Below are 16,123 nucleotides of genomic sequence, written 5' to 3' on the forward strand. Positions count from 1 at the left end.
GTGCTATCAAAACTTAAAACAAGAAGTGAGGTCTCCATTCCCACACAAATCTGCAGCAGATATTTTTTGGAGCTTAATTTATAGCTTTAGCAGCATATGTTGGACTGTCCTCCTTCGGCAAATGCTGGGTCTTGTCTGTCCCTTGTGCTCCAAGACAAAGCCATAAACAAAGGTCAAGTTTACCCAAAGGAAAAATGCCTTCAGGGCAAAAAGCGGCTTTGGCACAATGCCCCTAAATGCCCATTTTCTTTCACAAATTGGCTGGATAGCTCCTCACTATCTTGTCAGTTCTTTGAAGCTTTTAAGGTGATTTACATTTTAACTAACATCTTTAGTTGTTTTCATTAGAAGTTGTTTTATTCCAAAAAAATTGCCCACCAATAACAGAAACAGTAGTCTGAACAATTACTTTTTAAAGAAACAATTGTCCTATTGACAGCAGCTAGGTGGCATTTGGTAATAGCAGTTCTACAATGAAAGGATTATGAATAGCTCCTAGCAACACACAGAGTGAGGTGTAGCCCCCACAGTAAGTTTACAGACATAAGACCTATGCCGTCTCCCATACCCCAAAAACAGACTGGCACAATGACAGTAAATGGCATGACTGATTAGCATACCATAAAAACATCAATAATTATCTGGAAACAATTAGGTTGAGTCCCCATCTTACTCCTTACACTAAAGGAAGTTTTACATAGATTAGGAGTTAAACATAAAAATATAACCACTAATGTACTGGTAGAATATATTGAAAATTTTTTAAAAATAGTTTTGGGGAAGATTTCTCTATGATACAATCCTAGAAGTCATGAAAGAAAACACTGATAAATTCAGCTATATAAAAAATAACAACAAGAAGAATTTTTGCTTACCTAAAACAACCTACACGAAGTAAAAAAAAAAAAAAAAAAAAGCAAGTAACAAACTATTGAAATTACTTGCAATTTACATTATAGGCAAAGAGTTAACATCCATAATATATAAAGAGCTGCTAAAAGTAAAGGAAAAAAAGTTCAACAACTCTACAGAAAAAAATGGCAAGAAATGTGGAAAGTTTATAGAAAGGATTCTAGGGAACCACATAACTTTTTAAAATTGGTAAATATAGGGAAAGAATTAAGCACTTTTCTGCCTTTATTATACCCAGGTTAAACAAATAATTGATGAGAAGAAATTCTCTTTATAGAAATATTACAGCTAACAAATGAATAATGAGTGGTAAATGTAAGTATTAGAATGCCACCATTTGAAACTCTTATTAAAATGATACATTTAGGCCATGCATTCTCAATGGGGGAAATATTTCCTGAAACGGGGTAAAAATGAATTCTTAGAGATAAAATATCTTAAATATTACAATGCTTTGCATTCTCTTAAGGGGCCACAATACAAAAAGAGATACACAGTTTTCTGTGGTCTTGAAATTTCAAAGAGAGGGTGTGATTAAGAAAAAAAAATGTAAGAGTGACAAGGAAAAAAGCTTGGGAAATACTGATCTAGAAAATAATCATCAATGGTTGCTACTAGAAAAAACGGAGACTACACATTACATACAATCAAGCAGGAGTACATCACCACCTAGGAAATATCCTGAAAATTCATAACTGTATCTCATCAAACCTCTAAATCTAACTACCAATTTACAGGATACAGGGAACACAGACTATGTTAAAATACACTATGGGTAGGCAATTAGCCAAATCCAGAATGTAGGAAACCCTGAATAAACTATGAGAACAAAAAAGGGAAAGAAGAAAGCTGTAGAATAAAAGAGACTGAAAAGACATATCAACAAATGCAATATACGAAGCTCATCTGGATCCTGATTTTAAGAAATCATAAAAATATTTTATGAGACAATCAGGAATTTTTATACTAGCTAGATACAGAACACTGTGTGATAACAGTATTGTGGTGATGTTTGAGATATCTTTTAAAGATACAAACTGAAATATTTACAGACGAAATCGGGGGGAAAAAAAGACAAACTGGGGGAAACAAATCTCAACTCCTAAAATTGATCAGTGGTTCTCAAACTTTTGAGTATATCGTAGTCACCTGGAAGCCTTCTGAAATCACAAATGCTCAATTTCTGGTATTAGGTCCTGTAAAACGCCTGAGAATTTGCATTTCTTACAAGTTCTTAGGTAATGCTGATGTTGCTCATCTAGGAACCACACTTTGAGAACCACTATCACAGACAAGGTTTCTAATTTTTTTAATATACAGACAGATATCATTAGATCTTATTTGAAATCAAGTAGAGAAAAAGACCTATGAACTAATAGAAAATAGGCAAAGAGCTTGAACAGGTCAAAGAAAAAAAATGTCCTCTAAACATATAAAAACATACTCAACAACCCTCAATATAAGAGAAATACGTATTTTCAAAATATAACAAGGTATCATTTTTCACCTTTTGGGATTATAATTAGTTCTGTTAAGGGTGTGAGAAAACAGGCACTGGCAATATATTCACAATAGGTGTAGAAATTGTTGCTACCTCTATGTAAGGCCTTATCTATCAAAATTTAAAATGCACACATCCTTTGACTACTGCTAAACATTTATCACAGATATTCACACATGTACAAAATGACAAATGTATAATGATATTCACTGCAAGCCCTGTATTTATAAAATACACAAAACTGGAGGAAATACACAAAAATACACAAAACTGGAGATTTATAAAAACACTAATCTTCCATCAGTAATGGATTAGTTGAATAAATTACAGTATATCCATGCAGTGAAATATTATATTCCTGTTAAAAAGAAGGAAGTAGTTCTGTACATTCTGATATGGAACAAACTCCATATCATATATTTGTAAGAGAAAAAATATTACTAATAATTCTATTAATTTTCAGTACTTATTACTTATGTTCATTTGTTATACCATGAGCTAATAAAGTTTTAACCGGAGTATTTTAAGTTTTCTTTTTTTTTTTGAGACAGTCTCACTCTATTGCAAGGCTGGAATGCAGTGCCACGATCTTGGCGCACTGCAACCTCCTCCTCCTGGGTTCAAGCGATTCTCCTGCCTCAGCCTCCCGAGTAGCTGGGATTACAGGTGCCCGCCATCATGCCCAGCTAATTTTTGTATTTTTAGTAGAGATGGGGTTTCACCATGTTGGCCAGGATGGTCTCAATCTCTTGACCTTGTGATCCGCCCGCCTTGGCCTCCCAAAGTGCTGGGACTACAGGTGTAAGCCACTGCGCCCGGCCATGTTTTCTTTATGTTTATCTAAGGATACATTCCAGCCTATGGAATTACTTTATAATTTGCTTACCTGACTGAACGATCATCACTTCCAGTCACAGCCAAAGGTTTAGTAGGATGGACAGCAAGTGCCCAAAGTTCACCTTCACAATGTCCTTGCATAATTAGAAAAGGTTTATTCCTTTCTTGCACCACAATTTCAAAAATTTCACTGTCCTGTGTTCCAACTAGAATGTGGTCACCTCGCCAGCACACACTCCTTACAGACAAACCTAGTAAAAAGTAAATTGTATTTAATATACAATGCTCTAATAATGACGGCAGCAGGAGGCAGACAAATCCCTACGGGGCAAGTCCCGGTGAAATCCAACCTTCAAACCTAAGACAGTTTAAAGCCTGAAAGCCAAGCTACAAGTCTTGGAGAAATCCACGGACCGACTGAGAACATCTCTTCCCATTTGGCGCACTTTCCTCTGATCCTCTGATTGATCCCCACCTTTCACCTACTTTACACATATTTACCCTTCCCTAATTGGTTTTTTATAGTGTTGTGTCCATCTTTGAGTGGTTCCTTTTTATAGTCTTTTTTGCATACTCACAAACCCATCAGCATGCAATCCCCCATTCTGAGCCCACAAAACCTCCAGACTCAGCCATATTTGGGGACTGCCCACCTTTGTATGGGGGGTTGCAGGTGGGGGAGACTACCTGACTTCAGCCCATCTCGGGTACCCTCTCCACTGAGAGCTGTTTTGTCACTCAATAAAACTCTTTGCCTTGCTCACCTGCCAGCTGTCAGTATAACCTCTTTCTTCCTGGATGTGGGACAAGAACTTGGAACTCGCCGAACGGTGAGTACAGACAGAGCTGTAACCCTGTAGCACTACCCTCCTACTCGCCAAGCAACAGGAGAGGGAGCTGCTGGGCACCACATGCCCCGTTTATTGGGCAGGACTGAAAGAGCTATTAACATGCTGTAACACTCCCTTTGGGGCTTCAGGGTCACTGGAGTCCCCAAGTTCTTTAGGTGCCACCACATTCCCTTCATCCAGATGCCAATGCCCAAGGCAGAAGCAGGTCACAGTACACCCGGCCCAGCCACAGGTTGAGCACGGATCCTGCAGCAAGTGTGGGATCCAGCCAGAGTGCAAGCCAAGCGCAGCCTGCCAGGCCAAGTGGGCAGGGTACCTCCTGGCGAGCCTGGAGCCCAGCGCAGCCCTGGACAGAGGCATTGCCAGCCATGGAGGTCTCCAGCTGGCAAGGTGGCACCCAAAATATCCTGTGTCAATAATTCCAATCTTCCTAAATTGAAGTTAATTTTGTATCTTTTATATCTTAGATATGAGACAGAAGAAGATATGTAAGTCCTTGATCTATACTCACATTTTCTTCAATTGTCCATGTTGTTTTCTACATGAAATATTTCTGTCTTTTTATGTACCTAGCTCCTACCCATCCTTCAAGACATGTACTCTTCTTCCTTCTCCTTGTAGACAACTCTAGCCATGTCTACTTGCTCAGCCAATCTTATAACACTTCAGTCTGCATTGTTCAATAAGTACTCAATTAGTAAATTACCTTTATAGAATTGTATTCTTTTCCTTTTAATAATCTCTTTACTTGTCTATATTTCTTCAATATACTCATAATATCATTTAAAAGAGACAATTTTACTTTTTCTGCATACTCCTCAATGTCTTTTGTAATCTTAGGAAAGCCACCATGTTTTTCAGTTTTCTCACGTGTGTTACATGGCCAATGTAAAGACACTGCGTACCTCACAATGCTCTTGTGAGGATCAGATAAGAAAAAGTCTCAAATTATTTTGTAAGCTTTACAGCACAATAATGCTTAGTGAAACTAATGAAGTTAGAATAACAGTTAACATTTACATGCTTATTATGTGCTATCCTTATAAACATTTTAGAAATATCAATTCATTTGATCCTATATCCTAAATAATATATTTATTCTTATTCTCCTCATTAACAGTGAGGGTAAATTACAAGGTCACACAGCTTGTAGATGACTGGAATATGGTTTAAACACAAATCTGTGAGTAGTTTTTACAGTAAAAGGTCCTGTTTTATTACATCAATTTTTTTTTTAATCCCCAAGAGAAAAAAAAATCCCCCAATTGCTGATAAATTTGGATGAAGGAAAAATACATCTATCCACATTTAAATTATCCTGAACAAAAGTTCCCCAACCTCAATATTTACCCCCAACTGTTTATTTAGAATAGTTATATTTAGCATTCTAATAGTAAAATACTTTCAAAATCCAAAGATACCCAAGTGAGTACCTCTAACATCTCTCTATAGGTCCTATTATAATAGACATCAGACTTATGAAAGAATCTTTCTCCTAACAATGAACCTAAACTCTTTACAGGCAAAATTTCTCCTTAATAGAAGAATTTCAATCAAATGCACACAGGGTGAAGAGGCAAATATAAGTCTTATTTATATTTACAAAACTTACATTTATACTCACTGAAAGAAAGAGGTAATCTTTGGGAAGTTTAGAGTTTGCCTAGTACTAAGACATTTGTTTTGTTATTACCTTTGTATCCCTGGTCTGTTTCCCTGAGATCAATCACAGTAATTGGTTTAAAAGTTAAATCCCAAAGACGAATACAACCATCTCTGCCACCAGTAGCAAAGCCTTCTTCACAAGCATTCATGCTAAAAATTCCTGCCTAGAAGAGGAAATAAAATAATTTAACAACAAATATTTTTTAAGAACATCTACTATATGAAGGTAGAAACCCTTTTAAACCAATTTAACAATATTTTGGTAGGATATAAGAATAAACAAATATGTCAGAAAACACAAAAGAAAATCTAGAAGTAAGTCCATAGGAACGTAATACAGTTGCCCTTGTGGATTTGAACTTCACTGGCTCACTTACATGGATTTTTTCAATAAATACAGTCAGCTCTGTATCCACAGTTCCACATCAGAATGAAACCCAGATCAAAATACAATCTTTGTGGGATGCAAAACCAATAGACAGGGAGGGCTTTACATATGCAGGTTTCCCAGGGCAAGACTTGAGTACGTGCAGATTTTGGCATCTGTGGTCCTGGAGCCAATCCCCCCAAAATATCGAGGCATGACTATATATAACCAAGGTGGTATTTAATTATACGGATATAACATAAAAGAAAATAAATTTAAACCCTACACCACATGTAAAAATGAATTATAGATGAACTTAAAATATAACTATTTAAATATAAAAAATAAAAATATTAGAAAAATTCAGAATAACATTAGGTAACTTTGGCTGTGAGAGACTTTTCTAGGCATGGCAGATCATCCACAAGTTTTAAATTTGTTCATATGAGAAAAGATGTAATAAGCAAAGACAAACAGATTGGAGAAATATTTGCAACATGTATGACTGTCAAAAGATAAATAACCCTAATATTCAAATGAATAAAGGAAAGAAAAACAATTCAACAACCACAAAAAATTTAAAAAGTAAAAAAGCAAAGGTTAGGAAAACCCAGTTAATAGAAATGTAACGCACTGAGGACTTTTCTACATGAAGATCTTGCTGTTAACAACGTGGCAGCTTTGTGCTATCTAGCTCCCCTTACTTTGTAATGCGGACCCAACTGCTAAAAAGCTCAAACCAAAAAACGCTAAGAATTTAAACAGAAGATTTCTTTTTTAAGTTTAGTAAGTTATTTACTTGAAAATTTAATTGCCTCTGGTAAATTAGCCTGAAGAGCACTAGCTTTATTCTGGTGTGGTTAATCTAGAATACTTTTAGATTGAAGTCAACAAGCTTTTTTTCAACACTACTCTTCAGAAAGACACCATACTAAAGCAATAGCTTTAACAAGATACTAATTATACTAATGTAATAAATATCAATGAGTCTAATTGATTTCTTCATTGAAATCTTGAAAACAAATAGATAATTCAGTTAGAAAAGCATTTTCAAGCAACCAAACTGACTAGAAACAATATACTATATTATGCAGTCTGTCATTCTAAGACAAGGTTAAGTAATACACATTAAAGTGTTTAAAATACTTAAATATACTTACAGCATGGGCTCCTTGTATTGTTCGTATAAGATTGATTCCTTTCCACACATATATATCCCCATTGAGTGCACCAGAATATGTTAATTCATCCTTTGCACAGGCTAGGCACAGTATTGTCTGAAGGTCACCCGTCTTACCAAAGACACCTCGTTTTGGGGTCAGAGCATTTCCACATAAACTCCAGAACTAAAAGGTATATAGTATAATCAAATTACCAAAGAATTCTTACAAAATAAAGTGAAACATTCCCAATACTTTGATGCTATATTAGAGCAGTGAGCTAAAAATTAACTAAGAAATTGCCTTATGATAAAATAGCATTCAATGTTCAGATTCTCATCCTAGTGCTGTCAAAAGCTACGTTATAGCATAGCTATATAGTCACTGGTTTCAATTCTTATCTGTAAGAATAAGGGGTTTGAATCAGATTATTTTTAAAATATGCTATGCTTTCCTCAGGTTTCTAAAAAGAATCTACATAAAACTTAGATTAAGCCAGGCACAGTGGCTCATGACTGTAATCCCAGCACTTTGGGAGGCCAAGGTAGGCGGATCACCTGAGGTCAGGAGTTCAAGACCAGCCTGGCCAATATGGCGAAGTCCCATCTCTACTAAAAATACAAAAATTAGCCAGGTATGGTGGCGCATGCCTGTAATCCCAGCTACTCGGGAGGCTGAGGCACAAGAATCGTTTGAACTCAGGAGGCAGAGGTTGCAGTGAGCCAAGAGTGCACCACTGCACTCCAGCCTGGGCACAGAGTGAGACTCCGTCTCAAGAAAAAAAAAAAAAATTTAGATTAAAAAGTTGGGAATGGGTTAGCAATGAAAATGAAGGTAAGTCATCATAGACTAAGAAGAAAAAGAACCAAAACTAATGTACTCTCTCTGATAGAAACATTAAAGATAGGAAAAAAGGAGTATGCTACAGCTCACTGTGTAACTACAGCTCACTGTAACTATAATATTTGGTATTTTCAAAGCTGAGCAATTGCTTTGCTTGTAAAGCTTAAAAAAATAAGATAGATGTCCATGTGGAATGATTTGTTCATTCTTGGAAGAAAATAAGAAGTTAAACATGAATCTTCATTACCAGGGTTTTTGTTCTATTAGGTGGAATTAGGTAAATTTTTATAGTTCACGGAGAGAAATTTAAATAAAAAGGAGTTGGGGGGAAGTGGACACAGTGGCAAATGCCTGTAGTCTCAGCAACTTGGGAGGCTGAGGTGGGAGGATGGTTTGAGGTCAGGAGTTTGAGGCTACAGTGAGCTATAAATCACACCTGTGAATAGCTACTGCACTCCAGCATGGGCCACATGGTAGGATCCCATCTCTAAAAAATAAACCAAAAAAATGGGACAGGGCAGAGATATATACATTAAATAGTTCTGCATAAAGAAATTAGGCCCAAAGAAAAAATTCAACTTTGTAATAAGTAATTAACATTTAAAATAACATAATTTATTATCATATACTCTTATTTTAAAATTTGAAGCCTCAAAGAACTAAAAATTATGATCATTATCTATTCAAAGATCTAATGAGTACTTTAATTAAACTTTATAATTTTTAAACTTAAAATCTCCATAATTTCTGTGTACATAAGTGGCTTGTTCTCTTTCTTTCAGCATGTCCTAATTTGAGTCCATTATTTTCTTCTAGATCAGTGATTCCCAATGTTAGCTTCACATTAGAATCACCTAGGGAAATTATAAAATGGGATGCCTGGACTCCCAATTGAGATGAACTGAGACAGAATCTCTGAAGCATGAAGCCCAGGTATCCAAATTATTTTGTTGCTCAGCAAGGGTTAAGAACTATTGTTCTAGAATCCAAATCAATATTGACCAATAGAAATTTCAATGATGATGAAAATATTACACACACACACACACACACGCTTTCCAATACAGTAACCACTACTAGATACATAAGCATATGAAATGTACTGCTAGTGTGACTGAGGAAATGAATTTTAAATTTCATTTAACTAATTTGTGTTTAAATAGCTATGTATGGTTGGACAGTGCAGTTCTAGATCATCTCTGGGAATTAATTTCCTCACATGTATTGCCTGCAAAGAGAACTATGTTACTATTCATTTCTTCTAGCAAAGGGAAAGAAATGTAACTCATTATAAAAATATAGTTTATTTAGTTTGAGATGAGCTTTTTATAAAAACCTGAAAATGGAGCCTTTAGCTTTACTTACAATATAAAATAGTAAGATCTCTTTATTCATAATTCATTTGCCCATCACTTATTAAGCACTTAATACATATCAAGTACCATATCAAACACACTGTCCATCAAAGATGAACAAGACAAAAATCTCTACCTTCACAGTGCTTATATCATGTGCCTTAAAGCCCAGTATACAGCCTTTTTGGTATTAAATATTTGTCAAAAAATAAATATTTACTACTATCCATCAATCAAATCAATACCAGAATAACAAATCAAGAATTGTAGCAGCAGTGAAAGATGCACTGGAGAAAACGTGGATGGAGTTAGGTATATTGAAATAAAGAATGTGAACACAGAACCTTAATTCACTAGGAATTAACTGTTACCAGGAACTGTTACATCAGACAGTGGAAGTAAAGCAAGTTAATTCCAATTTGTTCCAATGATTTAAAAGTAACTATAAACATAATAATGAATATCACCACTGACTTTACAGGCTTCAAAATCTGAGCTGTAATTATAAAACAAAACCCAGAGCTTTCATAAGCAAAGTAAATAGTAGCTATCAAGGCTGAGAGAGGGACAAGGAGAGATTTGTTAAAGGATACAAAATTATAACTAGATAGGAGGAATAAGTTCTACTACTCTATACCACTGTAGAATGAGTATAGGTAATACAAATATACAGTTTCAAATAGCTAGGAGGAGGATATTGAATGGTCCTAAAACAAAGAAATAGCAAATGTTTGGGATGATAGCTAATTACCCTAATCTGATCACCATACATTTTTATGTATCAAAACATCACTATGTACCCATGAATATGTACTATTATTATTTGTCAAATAAAAAAAAAATTAAAGGCTGAGGTCAAATCAGGGAGCAAATATAGAAAAAGGAAAAGCAACACTTTCAGAAAGCAGACCATGTGTTAGGCACTATGACAAGCACTTGAATATATACTGCCACCTTATTTAATCATCAATTCTTTGAGGATGGTAACAGCGGTCACAGTTTTCAAATGTGAAAAAAAAAAAGCTCAAAGAGGTTAAATAACTCATACTAGGTTAAACAGCTAATAAATGGCAAAGCCAGGTCTACTCAAGTTGCTTCTCCCACACCATTCTATCTATGTAAATGAAAAACTCTTCATTTGTTTCCTATTCTCAACATTTTACTTTGTAAGTGAAACATGAAGAAACAGGATGGACACAGTAAATCCTACCTCACTAGACTACAAATTTCTTTATGGAATGTGGCTTATTAATTTCCTATTCATACCTATATCCGTTACAATAGTTCAAAGCAAATAATACATATATTTGTTTGACTGAACATAAGAACAATAAAAACATTGCCATTTTAAAAATAAGTACTATCAAAATTCTGAAAGTAGGCTAAATTGTTAACAGTGCAATATATACTTAGCAGCAGAGAACTAAACGTGACTATTATAAAACAAGACCCGTCTAGTACCTTGATATGTTTTACACCACAGCTGACAAGTTTATTTGGCTGGTACAAATCCCAAGAAATATCAAATATCTGTAAACAAATCAGATTCATGATTAAAATACTTATTTCCAGAATCATTTAAAAATCCTGTCCAAAAGACCAAATGGCCCAAACTCCTAATCATAAAATAATATTCCTCAATAAATAATAATCAGAATCCCACACTTCAAAATCTTATGAGAAATAAAGTAAATTTGAAAATGATAAGAAATAAAAAGCACTTCTTTGTTTCTATGAACTTCAAACACCACTGGAGTAAAATTTAACACCTCTGTTTATTTTTAATTTTTTAAAAAATTTGGTCCATAAATAACAAGAATGGTTGAACAGAATTAGGACACGAAGGGAGGTGCTTGCATAATTTCTACAGAAAAGAGATTCAGAATGGAACATGACACTTATACGGCCTAGAAATAAGAAACACCTCTATAGCTTTCTATCACTCAGAACTATTTACATAAAGAATCCAAATACTGATTTTACAGTAATTTTTTTCACTGTTTAAAGGTCAAAGTTAACTTAAATTTTGGGGAGTCTCCAGGCTTCATTATTTTCTAAAATTCCATAAATTCTAAATACATGCAAAACATTTTGTTACAAAAGCAAACAAGCAAAAACCCAGGTGAAATAAAATACGAATGAGAAACGTAATTAAACAAATGACGAAAGAAAAACTAACATTTAAAAAATAATTCATTTATTCTGCTTTCTGGTAGTCTTCACGTTTCTTTGACACCTTATCAACCTACCTCTAAAAGGTTTACATTTTTGGTATACTAAAATGTACACTTCACATTTTGGTATACTCTAAAAATTTACAAGGTGATGCTCTTTAGTGATAATGAAGAAAGAATAGATATTACAGTTAATATTTAACAACTCACCATAATACAGATATATGAAAAACATATCAATGCAACTTTGAAATATTCAACCACAATAATACTTTCAAAAACTCCATTGACAGTGTCATATTTTATAATGGGTCTATTTATTAAATTCCAAATAGTCATGTGCAAAATGCTTTGATCTAAGCAGGTAAGAACATGCCAGCTGTCTAATAAAATATATCCAACATTTTAATAATGGTCTAAATTGTGTGTTTGTGTGTATGTGTGTGTGTGTGTGTGTGTAATAGGCCTCTCTGTGTAGCTACTAAAAACCAAATGTATTCTCCAAAATGCGAATATACATAAAATTTTCTACCCAACTTTTAGAGTGATAAATTCCCACCAAATAGAGTCATCGGCCATGCCTCTGTGCTGGTTCAGGTTAGGATTTTACTACATATACATACACACAAATTAGACACTTGGAGGAGTTTACAACTTTTTTTGATCTACATCCATAAAAATAGTATAATATTTAATTAAAAGCTGGCTATGATGTATTGTTTATATACAATTTGGAATGAAGAATATATATTCTAAACAAGTTGTCAGTTAAAAATGTTAGGTCTCTAAAAAATGTAATAGTAATACGTAATTTTAAATCCACACAAGCAACATCATTTTTCACCTTAACCATAATACATATGTAACAAATTAGTGGTAAACCAAACTAAACAGACCCTAGGCTCAAACCATTCAATTTTTAAATTGAGATTTGAATAACGGGTGTCTGCATATGTCAAAGTTCACACCTTAAATATAATTCATCAAACTTCACACCTTAAATATAATTGATATACATAGGGATGCACATATTTCAATAAAACTGTTTTAAAAAATGGAAAGAAAATACATTGTTTTTACTGAAGCAAACACCAGGTTAAAAGTCTTATACCTAATGTAGATGATGGGTTGATGGGTGCAGCAAACCTCCATGGCACGTGTATAGCTATGTAAACAAACCTGCACATTCTGCACATGTACCCCAGAACTTAAAAGTATAATAAAAAAAAAGAAAAAAAGTCTTATGCCAATGCTATACATATTAAATCATGTTTCCAAGTCCTACAATACATACGTACTCTAACACTTTAAGAGTTTTTACATCTGTACAATTATTTACCAATTGTAAAATTTTAATTACATATGACCTATCTGGCAATAACAAAATACAGAAGAATAAAATCCCCTGAACTCTCTTCTGGTCTTTCCCTTCCAGTACTCGTCAGAAATCTCAAAAGAGAATACTTACTCTATCTGTATGACCAGGAGCCATAGACAACATTTTTCCCCTTTTCCAGTCCCAAACACAAACTGCATTCTTTGAATCAAGTCCAACTGAAACCAGGCGCTGATTTATGTCCAAGAAGTCCAGGAAGGAATAAAAAGGCAAACAAATCAAAGAGAAACTGAATTATAAACAGCAAATAAATTATACTCATGGGTTTTTATAAACATAAAACATACATGCCTATATTTTATAGACCTCATAAAGGCTGAATGTATTTCACCTTGTTAGTATTTCCACATATGTACAGATCTTCACATTATGAAACAGAAGAGAGACTTCCCATTTCTAACAGTAGGATTGACAAAATATCCTAAATATACCTCCTACCAAAAACTAAAAATACTAGATAAAATATAAAATCATCTTTTTAAATGGACTGCTGAGCTGTCGAAAAATTAAGAAATCCAAGAACAAAACCAAAGTGATTTCCAGTGGGAAACCTGGAGGGTGAGAAAACACCTACACCTACTGGACTCTAAAGGCATCGGGTGAATACTTGTATCCCTGATTTCTGTGCTGTGGGCTGAGGAAGAATAGGAGACAAAGTCTAGGGCCTACCTAAGGTGGGGATTTGAATTGCAGACCGCCTCTGATTAAAGCAGTAAACCTCTCGGAAACAACAAATAACCCCTTCCTAAAGAAGCGGAGGCAACTCATGAAGAGGGAGAAACACCTCCCTGAACATTTGTTAACCACAAGCATCCTTCACATGGTTGCTGGCCTAAATTCACATTAAACATGAATCCTTCAACTAGGAAATTAAATTCAAAGTAGTCTTCAGGGTTGGCTGTGTCTTCAAGCAACTTCAACAATGTGGCCCAAGGAAATATAAATCCTAAATGAAGTACCACAACTTCGATCCATCCCTCAAAGAATTCCTACAGGTAGCAATTCAATACAAATAAGCTAAAAAAAAAAAAAAAAAAGGCCAGGTGTGGTGGCTCACACTGTAATCCCAGCACTTAGGAAGGCCAAGGCAGGTGGATTGCTTGAGGCCAGGAGATTGAGACCAGCCTGGGCAACACGTTGAAACCCTGTCTCTACTAAAATTACAAAAATTAGCCAGGTGTGGTGACTCACGCCTGTAATTCCATCTACTCTGGAGGCTGAGGCAGGGGAATCGCTTGAACCCAGGAGGTAGAGGTTGCAGAGAGCTGAGGTTGCTCCACTGCACTCTAGCCTGGGAAACAGAGTGAGACTCTGTCTCAAAAAAAAAAAATAATAATAATAATAACAACAATAATAAGCTAAATAAATAAACGAACCACCCCACCCACACACACAAACACAACAAAATAAGAAACCATGAGTGAGAATGGGCAAGTCACAACAAACAGCAAAGTCGGCCTTGCAAAAAACATCAGATATGGCATTATTAGTTAAATAACGTAAAATAAGCTTAACATGAGAAATAAGCTTAATATGAGAAATAAAATTAAGGATTCAAAATATCTGTATATGAGCAAAGAATATGAGACTACAAAAAGTATCCAAGGAGACTTGAAGAAGCAAACAGAACTTCCGGAAACAAAAAATAAGTTAAAAATTCAATGGAAGAGTTAAATACAAGATTAGCAGGAGATGAAAAGACAAAGTTAAAAACAGAAGTGGATAGTGAGATCGAAAGTATGAGAGAGGTTTAAAAACATAAAAGATGGACTTCTAGCCATGAAGGAGTATCAAGTTCTGAACTCACCCTCCCCCACCCGCCCCTGCCATAAACAGCTAGAAACTGTACAGAATACATGAAGCAAATGTTTTGAGACATTTGCAAGAGGAAGTAAAGCACTGTGAACCCTGAAAGAGGGGAAAACAAATAAATTAAGTCCTATAATCACCCCAGCTTCCATCTAGGAGGCAATTTCCAGACTATGGCACAGAAAGGTAGAATCCAAATACAGCCCAGTAGACTTACTAATTCGGACAAACAGAGCCTGGAGTTCAGAGAGGACAAGATGGCTAGAATTTGCAGAGCAGGAAAAGAGCTCCAGTAAAACTATCTATAGTAAGATTTGAGAATATTAATCTCTACATGCATAGGATGAACTCTATGAGTTCATGCAAAGAAGAAATTCTAGAAAAAGAACAATTACTAGAGAGCTAAAAGCAAAAAATTCTCAGAGATCACAAAGGGTCCAGAATCACTCAAATTCTCAATAACCAGAATGAAGATACCTCTTTGAGTTCGCTGGGCAGTCATTAGGAATCCTGAGGTCAGGAGGAGAGTATCATACCTTAATAGTGAAATTATACCAGTAATTCTAGAGCAACAGCTACTCTAGTGCTGCCTCATGAAAGTTTGAAAGCAAGCTTTTCACAAAGATGAAACTGATTCATGAGGAACTTGACTATTTGCCAGAACAGTGTCCATATAATTTAAAAGGATATAATAAAATTACAGGTATGTGAAGAAACAGGAAAATGTGATTAATAACCTGGGGAAAATCACTCAATAGAAATAGACTCAGGAAACCCAGAGATAATTAAAATTAGGAGACATTTGCTGTTAAAATTAACATTTTCAAGACACTCAAGAATTATCTCAAACATACCAAGAATAAAAAAAAGAAAAGATATAAAAGAACAACATAGAAAACTGTTACATTATCTAAAATGAAAATTTACTCCAAAGGATTAACAGCAGCTCAGACAATGATGAAAAGATAAATAAACTTGAAGACACAGCAATAGAACCCATCCAAAATAAAGTACAGAAAGAAAAAGAAAAAAAGAATTGACAGAGCTTCAATGACCTGTAGAAAAATATCAAGTGGTCTAACATACAGGTAATTATGGCTTTAGAAGGAGAGAAAAGACAGAGGAAAAGAAAAAAAAAACTGAAGAAACAATAGTAAAAAGTTTCCTAAACTGATGAAACCATAAATCCACAAATTTAAGACGTTCAACAAATCCCAAGCAGGATAATCATTCACACAGAAAAAACACACCAG

The 16,123-nt window shown here is 34.8% G+C and overlaps 1 protein-coding gene across 10 annotated transcripts in view; it reads right to left on the reverse strand.

Annotated features, from left to right (window-relative positions):
* Positions 1-16,123, reverse strand: part of EML5 (EMAP like 5) — a 209,296-nt gene that overhangs the window by 133,601 nt on the left and 59,572 nt on the right. For all 10 annotated transcript variants that reach the window (XR_010123781.1, XR_010123780.1, XM_063651965.1 and 7 more), the window contains exons 3-7: positions 13,134-13,232; positions 10,953-11,021; positions 7,294-7,479; positions 5,795-5,930; positions 3,300-3,501 (exon numbers count right to left, since the gene is read on the reverse strand). Coding sequence is in view for 8 of the 10 variants with exons in the window: in XM_063651965.1 (XP_063508035.1) it covers positions 3,300-3,501; positions 5,795-5,930; positions 7,294-7,479; positions 10,953-11,021; positions 13,134-13,232 (692 nt within the window). In the remaining 2 variants the exon portion in view is untranslated. The remainder of the gene's footprint in view (positions 1-3,299; positions 3,502-5,794; positions 5,931-7,293; positions 7,480-10,952; positions 11,022-13,133; positions 13,233-16,123) is intronic.

The sequence above is a fragment of the Pongo pygmaeus genome, chromosome 15 (genome assembly GCF_028885625.2).
Source record: "Pongo pygmaeus isolate AG05252 chromosome 15, NHGRI_mPonPyg2-v2.0_pri, whole genome shotgun sequence".
Taxonomy (NCBI): Eukaryota; Metazoa; Chordata; class Mammalia; order Primates; family Hominidae; genus Pongo; species Pongo pygmaeus.